The sequence below is a fragment of the Syngnathoides biaculeatus genome, chromosome 19 (genome assembly GCF_019802595.1).
Source record: "Syngnathoides biaculeatus isolate LvHL_M chromosome 19, ASM1980259v1, whole genome shotgun sequence".
Taxonomy (NCBI): Eukaryota; Metazoa; Chordata; class Actinopteri; order Syngnathiformes; family Syngnathidae; genus Syngnathoides; species Syngnathoides biaculeatus.
The window spans coordinates 12527513-12544321 of record NC_084658.1 but is presented as its reverse complement, the minus strand read 5'-3'; the positions used below and the strand labels follow the sequence as shown (position 1 = coordinate 12544321).

General features: G+C 44.6%; 2 protein-coding genes across 2 annotated transcripts in view; both read right to left on the bottom strand.

Moving 5' to 3' along the window:
- ptprn2 (protein tyrosine phosphatase receptor type N2) overlaps window positions 1-4522 on the bottom strand; it is a 110201-nt gene extending 105679 nt beyond the window's left edge. The window contains exon 1 of the mRNA XM_061805863.1: window positions 4376-4522. Coding sequence (XP_061661847.1) covers window positions 4376-4463 — 88 coding nt within the window. The 5' untranslated portion in view covers window positions 4464-4522. The remainder of the gene's footprint in view (window positions 1-4375) is intronic.
- A 747-nt stretch (window positions 4523-5269) lies between these two features.
- Window positions 5270-16791, bottom strand: ncapg2 (non-SMC condensin II complex, subunit G2). The gene is made up of 26 exons (XM_061805861.1): window positions 16481-16791; window positions 15466-15627; window positions 15252-15366; window positions 15017-15174; window positions 14063-14197; window positions 13882-13976; window positions 12520-12676; window positions 12124-12216; window positions 11915-12031; window positions 11084-11260; window positions 10603-10755; window positions 9838-10060; window positions 9669-9766; window positions 9358-9531; window positions 8919-8989; window positions 8223-8379; window positions 7972-8139; window positions 7759-7869; window positions 7536-7685; window positions 7220-7316; window positions 6880-7064; window positions 6443-6568; window positions 6095-6198; window positions 5798-5898; window positions 5617-5707; window positions 5270-5515 (listed from the first exon to the last, which is right to left on the bottom strand). Exons 1-26 carry the CDS (start codon window positions 16556-16558, stop codon window positions 5452-5454), a joined length of 3360 nt encoding a protein of 1119 aa, XP_061661845.1. The 5' UTR covers window positions 16559-16791; the 3' UTR covers window positions 5270-5451.
- Between the last annotated feature and the right edge of the window lie 18 nt (window positions 16792-16809).

Below are 16809 nucleotides of genomic sequence, written 5' to 3'. Positions count from 1 at the left end.
GCCAAAGTTGGACGTTTTGGAGACACGGTTAGAGAGACCAGGCTTGGATGGTTTGGACATGTTCAGAGGTGAGAGAGTGAGTATATTGGGAGAAGGGTCCTAAGGATGGAGCTACCAGGCAAAAGAGCGAGAGGAAGACCAGAGAAAAGGTTGATGGATGGTCTGAGTGAGGACATGAAGACTGTGGGTGTTACAGAGGACGATGCATGAGATGGGCTTAGATGGAAAAAGATGACACACTGTGGCGACCCCTAATCGGGCCAAGCCGAAAGGAAAAGAAGAAGAAGGATTCTCTGTACTGGATTGTTTTATTAATGCAGTGTAGTATGATGGTGGTAGTAGCTTGAGAGCTTCACCATCGCCTTGCTCGGTGGTGCCAGCGCTCAAGCTGCGGGTAACGTGTAATTTGACGGCTCTTAGTAGCTGCGATTTTGTATAAAAATAAAATTAAAAAGGATGCCACCCTTGAGTTTCCATCTGCCGCCTCAGCTGTGTGCCTCCGTGCTGCAATGAGAACTGGTGTAGGGTATTAATCACCCTGAAAGGAAGCAGACGCGACGGCGTTCATTATCACGTGTGGATTAGCTCCCAGAACGGACAGGACATGAGACGACCCATGTTCTGACCTCCCTTTTTTTTTTTTTTTTTTTTGTTCTCTTCGTCGGAACCTGATGACTCACTGGCAGGCCCTCCTCCTAATACCCGAGGCTGTTTTCACACCCCGGTCCCCGTGAGGCCAGATTTTCACTTCGACACAAGCGACAAGAGCGCTGAGGCTTTATTTTGCCAACAGCGTTTGGGAGGGAGGCTACCCGCGCTCCAGCGTAATTTAATTCCTCGCTACTTCTTCTTCACACTCCTTCTGTTATCACACCAGCCAGAGCAGGAAGCATCGCTTTCAAATGTGCACTAGCATCCAAATCCACCCAACCATTTACCTACTACTCTATCTACTTATGTGAATACCCAAATATCCATCTAGCTACCAATCACATCTGTACAGTACATACTCAGACAAATCTACCCATCTAGATGCTTATTGACTTTCCCATTTATGAAACTGCCTACATAGTCATCTATTTGTCTAATATATTTGATCGATATGCACCGCACAATATTTTTTTAAATACCGTAATTCCCGGCCTACAGAGCGCACCTGGTGATAACCCTCACCGAGTACATTTGTAAAGGAAATACCATTTGGTACATACATACGCTGCAGCTGTGTAAAAGCCGCAGGTGCCCACATTGAAACCCCTTTGAAACACAAGATATTTACAAAGAATGACGGTACACAGAGGGTTTAATGCTAACGCGAGCGCCGCGCTAATGGTAGCACCGCGCTAACAGGGCCGGACCGGTAAAAGTCACTTCCTCGGCACATATATTCCACTGGTCTCCCTTTTACCTTTTCCGCTCGAGTCCCCACTTGCGGCCATGAGAGAAAAAAAACAAAACAAAAAAAACCGCACAAATTAGCTGCATCACCACATAAACCGCAGGGTTGAAAGCGTGTGAAAAAACTTGCGGTTTATAGGCCGGAAATTACAGTGCATAGCTGGATAGATTGAGGCTTGATAGATCGTGATTTTGACGCGCGCCTGATATTGTCCCCGAGAGCAGGCCTGCCAGAAGGCGGGCGCCACAACAACTAACGTATGTCAGGACAACAGATCAAGTCGTTGTTCGCGTCACAACAAAAACCCACACATTGATGGACGTCAGCGTCCCCCGCCGTGATTCACTAAAACGTCACGTCGCGACACCACGGGGGTGTGACGCCCGTCTGTATAGAACGGCGAGACGCAGCCATACATTAAGTCACATTTGCAGTGCACGAAAGGCGTCTCGGCTCAGTCGCGACGGTAGAAGAACACACAAATTTCAAATTGTTAGCGTATTCTTAACACTCACATGACAGTACAATTAACAAGTATTTCAACTGTCACTTCAAACCTGGCCCATAAGGAAAAATATCAAGGTTTTGCGATGGTTCCTACATAATTTTCCTCACTCAGTGATCTCAGTTTTCTGTTAGTGTCCCTGGTATTGTTATGAGCGATATGGAACTAAATTCCAATGAAAGCATCCATTTACACATCAACCTATTTAAACGATTACACAACTGGCTACCTATTTACTAACGACCCATCTGGCAATTACCGTATTTTCCGCGTCATAAGGCGCACCTTCAACGACTGGCCTATTTTAAAACTTTTTTCCCCCATATATAAAGGCGCACCACATAATAAGGCGCATTGAATAGACACTACAGTAGAGGCTGTGGTTACATTACGCATCCATTAGATGGAGCTGCTCTAAAGGCCCAATACTGATCCATATATAAGGCTCACCGGATTATAAGGCTCAACGTCAGCTTTTGAGAAAAGTGAAGGCTTTTAGGTGTGCTGTATGGTGCAGAAAATACTGTACATATCTTTATCTACTAACTTGGATACAGACCGCCATCTATGAACTGTCTATCAATTCATCTTACCTACATAACTACCCATCTATCTACTAATTATCTATCATCTAACAACGTACCCATTTAAATAACTACTTAGCAATCTACCGACATATCCAACTACCTGTTTAGCAACCCAGTACTCTCAAATGTATCCTTCAAGTTAGTCTCTATTAACTACCCGCGTTCTCATCGATTATACATACCCATCTAACTCCATGCCTATGTATAATGGATATAAAAAGTCGACACACCCGTTTGAATTACCAAGTTAGAACACTGCAAAACTATTTCTAGCATTGAAGTGGCCAATAAAGGTGCACAACCCATTTCTTATTACTTTTTTTTTTTATAAATCAAAATCCATCAAGCTACCCATCAATCAAGTACCTGTTGACACATCTACAGGGCCTACCTAATTCATCTAAGTCCTTAGCCATCTACTAATTCTTACAACATAGAGCCACCCATCTAAATGAACTACAGCTACTAGTGCAAGTGCCATCCAAGGATTTGTTTCGTCCTTCCTCATACATATCCGTAGAAGTGAATTTATAAAGGCTGCGACCGGTTCATATCTTAGAGCTATTAACACGCTGAAGTCACAAGCGTTTCGGGCTGGCCGACGCAAATTTATCTACAATCTCCCGCACGCCGCGCTTCTGACATATGCATGCGGAATGAATGCTTCCAAACATAAACCACATGATCAATACAAAGCAGCCTCTATGAATCAACGCTCAACTTGCCGCTGTGGCTCCGTAACAAGGGCCCCCTTTAACGCCATACCGTGACGCTTGAATGGGATGCAGGGGATGTTATTAAATATTTTGGCAGCCTTATAAGTGTCAGTCAGTTTGCATCACTGGGTGTTCACTTGAAGTCAAAATGGATACCACAGTCTTCCCAATAAATGACTTTACACCAGACAATCATTGAAGGAAGGTGAAAATCATCAACAAATGACTTTGGAACATTCCACAGGTGAACAAGCTAATTGGAAAAGGGTGAGTGTCATAAATCGGGTTTAAAAGCATCTCCAGATGAGATGTCAGCGCTCATATCAGCAAGACAATGCTAAGCGAACATTTCTGCACGTGTTACGACAGCGTGACTTCATTGTAAAAGAGCACAAGTAACTAAACTTGCATGCCAGGGAGTCCAGAACTCACTCTCAATGAAAAACTCTGCAGGCGGATAATGAAGCGCTAAATACGACAAGCACAACGCTGGACTGTTGAGCGGCTGAAGTTGTACATAAAGCAAGAATGGGGAAACAAAGCTCACCTATTGAGTCTATTTAGGTGATGTAACTTAGTGGTAAACATGCCCCTATCTTTTTTTGGAACACTGTACACGCAATTTATCAGTTTTTAAATAAAGTTTTTATTTACATTTTATAATGCCCCAACTTCAATGAAATGGGGGCATACAGTAGATATACAGCGCATGCAATTTGGAGTCATTCCTGCCATTTTTTCCCCACTATCTTAAAATATTAGCCACATCTCTCAAAAAGTATGATGGAGTGCAAACTAATAAAAATACTGTTACATGAATACCTCAAACAAGCTTATCATTTTTCCAATGGTTTTTCTATTTAGATAAGTGTTCCGGATAATGTGACGAGTGGGAGTATATCATGACACTGACTGGGCCTTGTTGTCTATTATGTAACTTTCCTATATCGGGGATGTATGGCTTTTGCCTCGCAACGCAGAACTATTATGAGAACATTTCCCCCCCCCCCCACCAGGGAGTAAACATGCGACGTATGAATTTGTACCACTTTTGATACGAGGTCTCAACTTTTCTTATTTTTTTTTTTTTTTCTTTTCCATTTTAACGGTTTAACATTAGAAGCCATAACATGACACGTCGGGAGTCAGAGAAGAGAGACACGCTCACCAAAGCTTCGGTCGGTGTGGCCAGATGTGGAGCAGGAGAGGAAGACGGCCGACGCCAAGACGAGCACGGGGCTCCACGGAGACGCCATACCCCCCGTTTGGCTCAATCCATGCCCGCCTTTACGAGCGCATGACGGCTGACGGCAGGTGGGAGTCTGCGGGGGGCGGGGTGTCGAGAGGGGACTATCGCATGGCCGGAGGAGGGGTGGGGGTGGCGGTGGTGGTGGGGGGGGGGTTGGTGGAAGAACCTAAAATGGCTGCAAAATGAAGGGGGAGCGTAGCAACGCGGCCGTCGCTCTCCTTTCAGCACCGAGAACAGCGACCGTGGCAGACCGAGGAGGAGCCCCTCCTAGTGGTGACGTCACAAGAGTCGTGGCGTGGAAACGTGCGAGAAGCGCGGGCAGGGCCGCGTCAATACAATGAAGACTTGGAGAGAGAGGGGGGGGGATGAAAGACTGCATGCCTCTATGGTATTAGACATGGACAAAAGTATTGGAACATGCCTCTTGATCACTCCCAACCACTAATCTAGATTATCTAAACATTTTATTTACCGACTCACACATCTAGTTATCTACTTTCCATCAATCTACTTACCGAATATATGTACAGTGCAATCCAGGTACAAATCTACCTCTCAAGGTCCTCGTCTACAGACTCATGGTGTCCACAAATGTGCAAATTTTCCTCCCGACATAGCTATGTAGCTCCCATTTATCTACCATTCTATCTGCCCACCCAACTACTGAAACTATGTCCTGACATACTAATCTATTAACATACCCCTCTATGTACTGTAACCAACCATCCATACATTATCTGAGCTGCTTATCCTCAACAAGAGTAATAAATTATAACGTTTTTGCATAGAGTAACGTTAGGACTTGCTCAAAACTAAACAGGAAGTTGACCATTTTATTTGGAAGAAGCTATTTTAGGCAAATCTTATAATCACAGGATAGTAACACAATGACACCAAAAACATTTTTATCACCCTCCCAAACATTGGACGTATACATGCAAAAGAATAATTACTTTTGATAGAGAAATGGAATCACCCCAGAGGGCTAAAGTATTTTATTTGTCAGCCCAATGTGTCAGCAATTCATTGAGCGTTGTCACAGAACACTGATAAAGGGCCCTGCAAAGAGAACGACAACATTTTTTTTGCTACATAAACCAAATATATATTTTAAATTAAGTTAAGGCACAACAATCCACTTTTATTTGACGTGGGCCTACCTCTGCACATCACCGTCTGCATCTGCGTGCGTGCCCATCTGCCGCTGCACGGTTACGCCGGCTCTCTTCAAGCATGCGTTGGACTGTCCCGCTGGAAAAAGATGAAATGCCCGTTAAATATGCTAGTAAAAAAAAAAAAAAAAAATGAATGACGCGGCATTGGCAGGATATTTCAGCCCACCATGGCACAAGACCGCCAGGATTTGCACGACAGCGGCCAGCTCCGTCAACGTGCTTAAGGTGTCTGAATCCAGGGAGGAGAGAAGCTCGGCCGAAAAGGCCCTGAGGACAGCATATTAATAATAGGTCTTTTTTTAATGAGATTTTAAGCATTCTAATTTAAAAATAATAATCATAATGATACCGCCCTTAAACAAATATTTGCCCAAACAACTTTCATGATAACGTAGTTTGTTAAATTGTGTATAACACCGCAAACAAACCAATAAGATGTGCTCTCCGTCAATCTATTCCTTACTTGGCGACTCTCGGCGACTTGAGGATGACGGACAAGAGGATCCCGGACAGAGGGGGCAAGTCTTCCGTGGTCTCTGGAGTCACCACCTGTTCGGGGTGTGTCATCTTGGAGGTGAGGGGAGGAGTGAGGAAGCACATTATTATCCCCTTTACCTCGTGAGTAAGGGAAAAAAAAATATCGATCCATTTTGCAAACAAACTCCTACTTTACCTTCATACCCAACTTGCTATCTGCCTACTATCTAAATCGACAAATCTATGTAACAAGCCATCTATCCAATGGGCTCTAGCTATCCAAACTACAGTACCTTTACATGTAACTATGCATTTCGCTGACCACCCCACTCACCTTCTGGAGGGCGTATCTGGTCTCCACGACGACAATGGCGAAAAGGGTGTCAAAGATCCCGCTGAGATTACAGGCTTGAGCCACTTGCAGGAAATCCGCGAGGACGCTCAAAGTCGACTGGCACAGCTAAGGAACGACAACGGCGTGAGTCACAACTACCACATGTTCAGGTCATGATTATCAGGACCAAAGTAATTATGATTATCGGTAAAATCACAACATTGCTAAAAGAAACAAAATTACAAATACTGTACATCCACCGGACACACTGCTACCCATTCTATTTTGAATTTAAATAAAAATTGAGCCCCAACCAAACTGGATAGTCACACATTTCTCTTTACCTCTCACTTTAGAATCCATTTTCAATGTTATCACATTCATCCACATTTGGTGCAGAATAATAAAGTAAGTAATAAACACAAATTTCTACGTACCAGTTTCCCCTCTTCTGGCTCTTTCTTAAATAGACGAGCTAAAAGTTCTATAACACTCTGGAATATGTTCGCTACCGCCACCAGACACTTGGTGGCGACATCCTGCCCCTTTTCCGTCAATTGGCAACTTTCCGTCAACTCCTTTAGAACTCGCAGCAGGGCGGGAATGCACAGGTAGCCCTTTTCTAGAAGTGAGTGAATGCGAGACACACAGTCAGTAAGAGAAATAAAATAAACGTACACAAAAAAAAAAAGAGCAAAAGACACACACGTGACACGTTTACTTAGGTGTACTTTTTATTGTTCCTAATAAACCTCCCGAATTTTTTTGAAAAGTCACCTGAGAGCACGACAAGCGAGCACAGGTGCAGGATGTGATACTTGAAGTTGTCATCGGCCAAACAGATGAGCGTGTCCGTGCACACTGACAGGAAGCTCTGATGGAGGAGTGGAGAGAAAACATCGCGTTCCACTTTAAGTAGTCCCAACAATTGGGTTTCATTCCATACAGCGGGACCTCTGCTTTAATCACCAAATTCATTTGCTACATTTTTGGATACTGTAGCTATGACGGAACCTCGACATAATGCCTTAACCTGTGAGGTTTCATTGCTTCACAATTGGAGTGCACACACCCAAGAAAATATGGCGCTCACCTTGGTTATCTCTGCCGCTAACGCCCTGGACCGCTCTGCCTCATCATCGCCGTCTCCCTGATTGCTGTCGGGCAGGAAGGGCAGCACCTTCTCGCCCACCCACGTCGCTGTGTCTTCCAGACACCCCAGGTACTCACGGCCATCGGACAGCTAGGAGTATTTGAGGTTTACTTACAGAAGATGGCTGTCCTTCATTGGCTTAAAATGGACATAAGAGACTCACGTTGTGCTGTAGGTGGACACTGAGGCGGGCGTGAAATGTGAAGACCTTCAGACCCAAGTCTGCACCGGGCAGCCCATGAGTGGAAGAGCTGAGGTGAGAGTACAAGAGCGACTGTGCACATGCACGCATTCATACGCAGAGAACACGTCAGACGCGTGTGTAGCATACATTAAACACACGCTATGTACAACATTCAAATGGACTCAAACGCACCTTCCACTTCCCTAGTTGCGTGTGGAGCTGCTTGAGTGGCCCCTGACTGAGCGCCAGAACTTTGTCCCGAGTGGACCGATGGAGGAGCAGGTAGTCCAAGTAGCCCAGCGCAAGCTGCGGCTTGGCCTCCATGGTCACCTGGATGGTCACCTTCCGCTTGGAACGTTCCTGTTGGGATGGGCAACGGCCGGGAGACGCCACATGAGTGTTGCTGTTGCCATAGCAGCAGACTGACGGATGGAAGGACCGACCCCTCGGGTCTTGGGCAGAGCTTCGGAGAGCCAGTCGCTGATGAGCTCAATGACGCCGGCTGTCTTGCCCCAACTGCACATGCAGTCCAGCAGTTGCCCGTACGCTGAGGGCTGCGCGTCGGCATCCATCTTCCTCAAGCGGGACAGCAGGCCGTAGCTGGGACGAGAAATTCCCCACAAACATGTCAATACAGTGAGCCATTACCCATTCACGGTTCACCGTCCGTGGCCCTGCATGATCACAGATTTTGATCTCCAAGATTACCCGTATATTCACAATCATAAAAAGGTCTTAAATTCTCTTCTAAATAGACGAGAGCTCATAGACATTGTGCACACTGAGTTCCAACATCATGCAAATGTAATTATGTGACTTGTCCAACGAAGTACACGTAAATACACTGGTTACACTGTTAGCACGCACGCCAGCACGTGATTCACCGTGTATACAAGCTACCATATGAGGGCGCTCACAGTGAGGATGGAAGCCGATTAGTGCCACCAGGATTTGAATTTGAAATGTAAAGTGAAAAAGGATTTGAATTTGAGATTAGTTGCTACAATTCACTGTCAAAAATTCACCGTCTGTGCCACCAGGCAGAAACACCCAGCCAATCGCAGTTACGCTTTCTTAGCCACGTGACGTCACATACTAAGAAAGCGTGACTGCGATTGGCTGGGTGTTCGGTTACTCACCTAAACGTTGGCACCATGCTGGCAGGCATGAAGGACGCCATTTGGATGAGGGCAACTTGGCATTGCTCATCCTGAACAACAGATTATATTGATCTCGATAAGTACATATATATATATAGGTTAGTTTTGATTGCTCTGCATAGGGTTACAGTACACATGTACATAAGAATGTAAATTAAGGCATAAGAGTAGGAACAACAATACTTATTTGGCATGACTGTCAAATATGGGCACAAACACACAAGCAACAAACAGAAAAATACAACCACAGACAAAACATCCTAACAGAGGTGCGACAATCGACGACGAATCAATTATCAAAACCGCGGACATGCTACACGCAAAACCAGCAGAAATAAGACACATCATCCACAAAAAAACAACTTTGGATGCAATGCTACCACATAGGAATCAAGTCAAAGAGGTGAAACTTGAGTACCGTGAAGGCGCTGAAGTACTTGGGCATGACTGCGGCGAACTGGTTGTACACCTGCTTCTGCGTCTCCTCGTTGTGGTGTAGCGTCCTGTTGATCGTATTCCACAGGATGACCACCACCTCCATCAGACTGCCAATCGCGTCCTTCTCCAGTCCCAGCGGATTTTCACCGAGAGGCTGACGAGAACGACATCTGTATCTCAGTCTGTTTCGACATCGTGTTGCAATGCAGGAACAAACGGAGCGCAGTGATGGCTCCTATGCCAAAAAACCCGTGCAAGATTTCAGTGGGAGGTGCTTTACTCTTTTCTTACCATGCTGTTTTCCTTGTTGCTGTCAGTAAGCTCTGAGTCGTCATCGTTGCGTGGGATGCATTTGTTCAGTATACGTCGGATGGCCATCATCAACTTCACTGATTGTATACAACAACCGGTTTATTAATCATAAACATCTCCACACTATCATAACACTTTAAAGTCCAACCTATATTAGCAGGGGCGGTGTGCAAGTGGGCATACTGGTAGAACTTCCGGGCCGCCATCGGGTTCATCTGGATCAAGGAGATGCAGCGGCCGCACAAGTCGCGCTCGGAGGCTTCGGCGGGGAAGTAGGAGTCGAAAAGCAGCGCGGCCAGGCGCTTGGACACGTGCGGCTTGTCGGAGGCCAGGCGGACCACCAGGTGGTCCAGGCTGCACACATCCCAGAACTGCAGCGGAACGTGGAGATGGAGGCGTGGCAAGAGACGAGATCTGAGCGTACATTCACGAGTAGTTAACCGGCACAATCGCACCGACGCACTAGCTGCCTGCATTCACCCACCCATCAAATATACAAAATCGACAATCCCAACGAATGATCGAATAAAAATTGATTTTGAATGATTAAACATGTGCATGTGGGTTGCAGGTATTGGCAGTCGCAATCCTCATGTTCCACACTGCTGTCTTTAATCATACAAAACGCGTTGAATAATTTAGTGTAACAATATGAAAAAACCAAACCAAAAAAAAAAAAAGCACAAGAACGGTCACAGTGTTCTACCATCTTTTGGTAAACTGGCACAGTAACGGGATCCTTTTTGTAAGCGCTAATTCAGAAATGGCAATAGCAAATCGGACAATTACTTTCTTTTTGGCCTGCCCATGCAGCAGAAAACAAAGTGGACATTTGGTGAAATCATACAAGAGCATTTCTTCAATATCTGGACCGCATGAGATGCCACTGAGTGCACACGGCGAGTTCGAGTACCTTGCCCGCACGGACAGCCTTGAACTTGAGAAGCAAGTCGACAAAAGCCACGCGGACCTTCTCCGAGATGTCGTGGAGGCTGTTCTTGAACCGGGGCATCATCTTCTCCAGCATGGGGTGGCTTAGCACATTGTCCAAGACCATGCAGAGATACTAAAGAGAACAACGCTGTCATCAACACCTGCAAGGCTTGAGGAAGAAAATGCAAGGTCAATTTTTTCACATTTAAAACCTCCCATGATTAAATAGACATACAGATGAGATGAATAACCTGTAAAAATAATACTACCCATCGTTTGGATGGTGAAAAAATATAAAGTTGATCAAATCCGGACCTGGGAAGTTTCTCCTCCATGCTTTCTTGTAAAATGGGTTCCATATAAGTGGACAACAGTGCGACATTTTTTCAAGGATCATGTCACACTGTGAAGAAAAGTCCGTAATCTAAATAAATAGAATCATATTTCAAAACGTCTCCTACCGTGAAGACAGCGCAGCGGACCTCGTCTGAACTGCAGTCGCCCGCCAGCTCCTCGAACTTCTTCAGGAAGTCCACGATGACGACCGCCGGCAGCAAATCCCAGCACCGGGCGAGGATCTTGCACATGCCCAGGATGGCGTTGCAGCGGACGCAGGGGTGTTTGTCGAAAAGCAGCGCCTTAAAACGGTGATACGTTAGTGAAACTACCGGAAGCCCCGGCCTACAGAGCGCACCTGGGTTATAAGCCTCACCCAGGAGATTTGTAAAAGAAATAACTTTTGGTACTTACCTACGCCACAGCTGTGTAAAAGCAGCTCGTGCCCACATTGAAACACGAGATATTTACAAAGAGGGTACACAGCGAGTTTAACGCTAGCGCTGCGATAGTGCGGCGCTAATGCTAGCACCACGCTAACAAGGCCGGTAAAAAAAAAAAAAAAAAAAAAAAAAAACATACTGGTAAAAATCACTGAGACACAGCAGTAACAGGGCCGGACCGGTAAAAGTCACTTCCTCTGCACATATATTCCACCGGTCTCACTCTTACCTTTTCCGCTCGAGTGACCCCTTGCGGCCGTTAGAATAAAAATGCACAAATTAGTCGCATCACTGCATAAACCGCAGGGTTGAAAGCGTGTGAAAAAATAAATTAGTATTTGCTCAATAAAGCCAGCTAAACACCGGTGTAGTACCGTAATTTCCGGCTTATAAGCCGGGATTTAAAAAGCCTCACTCACTTTTTGTAGGTAACAAAGAGGTAACAACAGCACTCTTACTAACTATTAATTCCACCACACTTGACACTCTTCTTATTTAAATAAACATCCCCACCATGACCATGTCCAGCTGCTTTTGAAGGGCCAGTTCAATTTCCTGGTTGGGGTCAAGGATGGGGAAGGCATCCGTGAACAGCACTGTGGCGTTGGCGCGAACTTCAAAATTTGGGACCTGCGGGGGATGAGACGAGGCACAGACGGTGGGCGAGCGTGATGCCAAGACACAGCATACATGACTGAGGAAGGATAAAAAGCTATACGCACGTTGAGATTTTTCCAAAGAATGGGCTTGTAGAGGGCACTGAGCATCTTTACCACTGGGGTGTAGGCTTTATTCTTGTGGAAAAAGAAGACAATCTACAGGAAATCAGGAGAGGGAAAACATTAAGAGTTTCCTTCAACAATCTTTTTTTAGGGTCACTTTTAATTTATTTTTCCCCACATTCTGAGGCTGCTCTAGAGTAGAAGGCACTTGATTACTTCTTCTGTTCTCTCATGGGATCAAAAGACCCGTTGGCCAGAGGCCCAACAGTGTATAGGCTCCAACTTCCATGAGTAAGGATGCAAGTTTTAACAATTATTAGATCGGATGCTTTCGATACTAATCCCTTAAAATGGAACCATCGAAAGACATTTTGTACAGTTTTCCTTCCTTTCTACCTGTTGGACTTTGTTGCGGATGGGCGACGACCTGTGGATCAAGATGGCGCACTTCATGAGGTCCTGGATGCACTCGCTCTCGATCGTCTCCAGGAAGCTGCCGCTGGCCTTCTTCCACGCCCGGAAATAGACCTCCGTGATGTGCGACACAACCGTCCTGGAAGAAAACGTGACACTGTGAGGAACCCATGACGCCACGTTCAAAATATTCATGTTAAACGAGTCGATTTTAGGGTTGTGGTTCTTGAACTCTTCTAGCATCACGTCCAAAAAAAATAAAATAAAAAAATAGCTTGCCAAAAACCACTAAAATGACCAACATTAAATTACAGTAAAAAACTGTAAACATTATGAACAGTTTGAACATTGACACAGAGTGTAATTATAGGAAGAAAAAGTCCGTTGCACACAAGTTAAATAAATATCGGATATAAATCCTTTGAAAGTGAAGAGTTTCTTCATTCTGTTTTCTAAAAAAAAGATGCAGACTGATGTGCATGCTTCACTATTTGTTGGACAATGCTATCTACAAGTCGACACTTTACGTTATAAACACATTATAAAGTTAAAAAAAAACCACCACTATATTTACATATTTCAGGCTGAATTCAAGAAATTGTAAAATGTGTCAAGTTTGGCTGCGACTTGAAAACGGGGAAGTCGAGCCCCCTGGTGGCCAAATATGAAAAGTTAGCGGAGGGAATTGCATTTCTTAAATATGTTCAGGGTGTAGGCCAGGCCACCTTTCGGTGCGCCTCGGGTACTCCCGCCACCCTTGTGAGGATAAGCGGCCTGGGCAATGGATGGATGAAATATGTTAAGAAATGCAGGTTGAAAATTTTCAGTTTCAATGATTTTGAGGGCAGCACGGTAGGATGGTGGATCAGCTGGAAAAAGCGTTGGCCTCACAGTTCTGAGGTCCCGGGTTCAATTCCAGACCCGCCTGCGTGGAGTTTGCATCTAAATTGCCCCCAGGTGTGATTGTGAGTGCGGATGTTTGTCTCCATGTGCCCTGCGATTGGCTGGCAACCAGTTCAGGGTCTACCCCGCCTCCTGCCCATTGACAGCTGGGTTAGGCTCCAGCACTCCTTGTGAGGATAAGCGGCTAAGAAAAAGGATGGATGGATGATTTTGAAAGACGTATTTTTCCAGCGGCGTACTTAGCATTTCAGTGACGTAATTGCTTGTTGCTTTTAATTCTGCTGGTCAAGGTTAATTCAAAATCAACAATTATCCCTGAAAATGTTCAATTCAAGACAGTCTCTCAAATTCAACACAACCAAAATTGTTTAGAAACAGAACATTCCCAATTTAAAAACAAAAAAAAAAAAACCTTAAGAGCATCAGAGGGGGACGTCTTACGTGTTAAAAAACTGCAGCTGATTTTTGATGGTGCCGTGGATGAGCGGGATGAAGTCCACGTGCCAGCTGAAGAGAAACACCATCAACCTCTTGCCCTGTGGCGTCACACAAAGACACGGAGGGTCATATTCTTGGCCGGCGGACACCAGGACGATCGGCGCAAACCCCTCTCTGCGCTCACGTCGTCGTTACAGATGAAGGGGGGCCGCAGGAAACACTGCAGCAGCTCCTTGCCCAGCTGCTCGCCAGCTTCGGACGCGTAGTCCACATTCAAGAGCACCTGGTGGAGGTTCCAGAGCCTTTGGAGCTCAGGACTCTGATCAGGAAAAACATAAAATATTACCAATGCAGTACGTTAACGTGACACCAAGAACATACTCTTAGCATGCTAGCATTTGATCAATTGTCATTCAAAGTACAGTGAAGCCTCGGTTCTCAAACGTCCCCGTTTTCGAACGAAAATTTCTTGTCGAGAACGACCGTATTAACCCCCAATCACGGCTCCAAAGAAGGCAAGTTGCTTGTTTAAAGTTATTCCGCACTTTTGTTCATAAAAAAAGTTGACAAGGCTGGGGCCGAGTCGCTACAGATGCGGCAATGCACTCCTAGCCTAGCGTACTCTACTACTAAAGCATACATTTTAAGCAAAAAATAAATATATTTCCTAAATTATTTTATTACATAAAGTATTTCAGCTATATATGTATTTCTACTATGTTGTTTATTATCAGGAAAAGCTAAAAAAAAAAAAAAAAACGCTTTAAAATGCCCAATTGTTTAGGTTTGGAACGCATTATTTCTTTTTCCACTCATTGTAATGGGAAAAATTGATTCAGTTTTCGAACAAATCACTTTTTCTGGAACAGATTGTGGTCGAGAACAGAGGCATCACCGTAGTACCTTAGCATACAGTAACATCCTTATTGATCAGTTTTAGCGCATTGGCTAATCGAGTCACCATCTCGCTACATGTTGGCTTACCTACCGCTAGCATTTCATCAACATCCCTTGGACTTAGTACTCACATACAAGGAAAGATGTAAAACCTTTATCAACGATGAAGTCACTTTGCCTATGGAAAATATTGAAAGGCTGGATTCAACTCGGAAACCAAATGTTCCGATTAATTACTGACCGGTTTGGGCAAAAGGAAGCTCTTCTTCAAAGCGATGACGAAAGCGGCGTGACCGAACTTGTCTCTCTGCCTGAGGTTTTTCTTCCACCAGGTCTCGCACAGTGCGCGGATGTGGAGCAGCACGTGCGTTTCCGTCACGGGAAGCAACAGCAGAACATCTGGGAGCGAAGAATTAGGAAAAAAAAAATAATAAATATATTTTGAAGTGAAATGAGCAAATTAATAGCAAACTCACTGTGAAGTTGCTGGATAATTTGGAGAAGGCCGTTGTAGGTGTCACCATCTTGCAGGACCTTCAGGGACACGTTGGCCACAAGCGTCACACCGGCCACAACGGCCTTGGCACGTTTCTGGAAAGAAAAAAAAAAAAAAAAAAAAAAGGCAAAAGATTCAGTCGAATGTCTGCCCCACACAGGAATATCAAACAACAAATAAGGAAATGAACACACAACATCAACATCGGCATCTGTGGCCTCCTCCCAGCGTTCGGGGGGCGCCTCCAGGAGAAAGTGTCGGAGGAGCGAGGCCAGTTTGCCCCACAGAGCCTCGCGCTGGTCCCTGGACATCTCCTGCATCACCTCCTCCGCGTCAAACGGGTCCATTTTGTTCTTCTGCTCGGCAAAACCGCAAATGGGACAAAACATTCGGGAAAGACACTTTAGAATACGAAGTGCACTAGCTTAAACATTGTCACGTTATAACAGCACCAGACGTGTAGTACAGTATGTGTACCAGTATATTATAAACATCCATATTGATCATATTTTTGATACATTTGGGGATATACGCACAGACATATCTAGCTGTGTTTATCACAACATCCCAACTTTAATGAAATTGGGGTTGTACAGTATATTGGGTGAAAACATTACATCACCAATTTAATCTCTTTTTAATATAATGTAAAACCTTTTTCATTTCAAGATGATTAAATACAGTGTTTAAATTTCCACGACAATCTACAAAATTGTATTAAGGACAAGCTAGCTACATCAAAATCGAGTGTATGCTTGGGTGAAGTTTCCACGCCCATTTTGATGTATGTACAGCACTGTTTTGCAGCTGTTGTTGCTTTTCAATTAATTCGTTTTCAATTAATAAAGTTGAGCATTTTCTGTTTAAGTTGTGCGTGTAATACACAAATGATTCTAAGTCATTTGTTGTAACCTTAGCGTGTTAACGCGCAGTATTATTGTTCAAACGTGAGAAAGGCAGAGAATATGACAGATACAGCTGTCTGGTTTTTGGTGAACACTTAAATAGTACTTAAATGTTGGTCATGATTTGATCTAATGACAGAATAGAGGGCTTTTTTTTTTTATTTGTACTAGATGTAAAAAGTTCGAGAACTACTACTCCACTCTATTCAAGTACAGTTACAGCCATTATTATGACTTAACTTGTTGATACATAACTTTTCTATCTTATCATACGGGACATTCTCTGCGGTTTTCGGTTACTTACGTGAAGCTGGATGAGATCTAAGAAGTCGTCTACATTTTCTTTGCAGGCGGCTTCAACGAAAGCCTCACGCTTGGACATCTTGTCACTTTGATTTGGAAAGACGAGATCGGCGGTGAATCATTACGACGAAAAAAAATAAAGCGGTACTTTACCGCATTTTACAAAGGCAAGCTAAGCCCCAGGGCACTATTTCCAAACAATAATGCGTCACGTTGTCGTATAACGTCCCAACTTGAAGCTACAACTGTCTTTTGTTAGCTTGTGTCGAAATTTACAAAGCTCCACCCCAGCTGCTGAGGACCCGCTCAAATTTGTACGACCGCCTGACG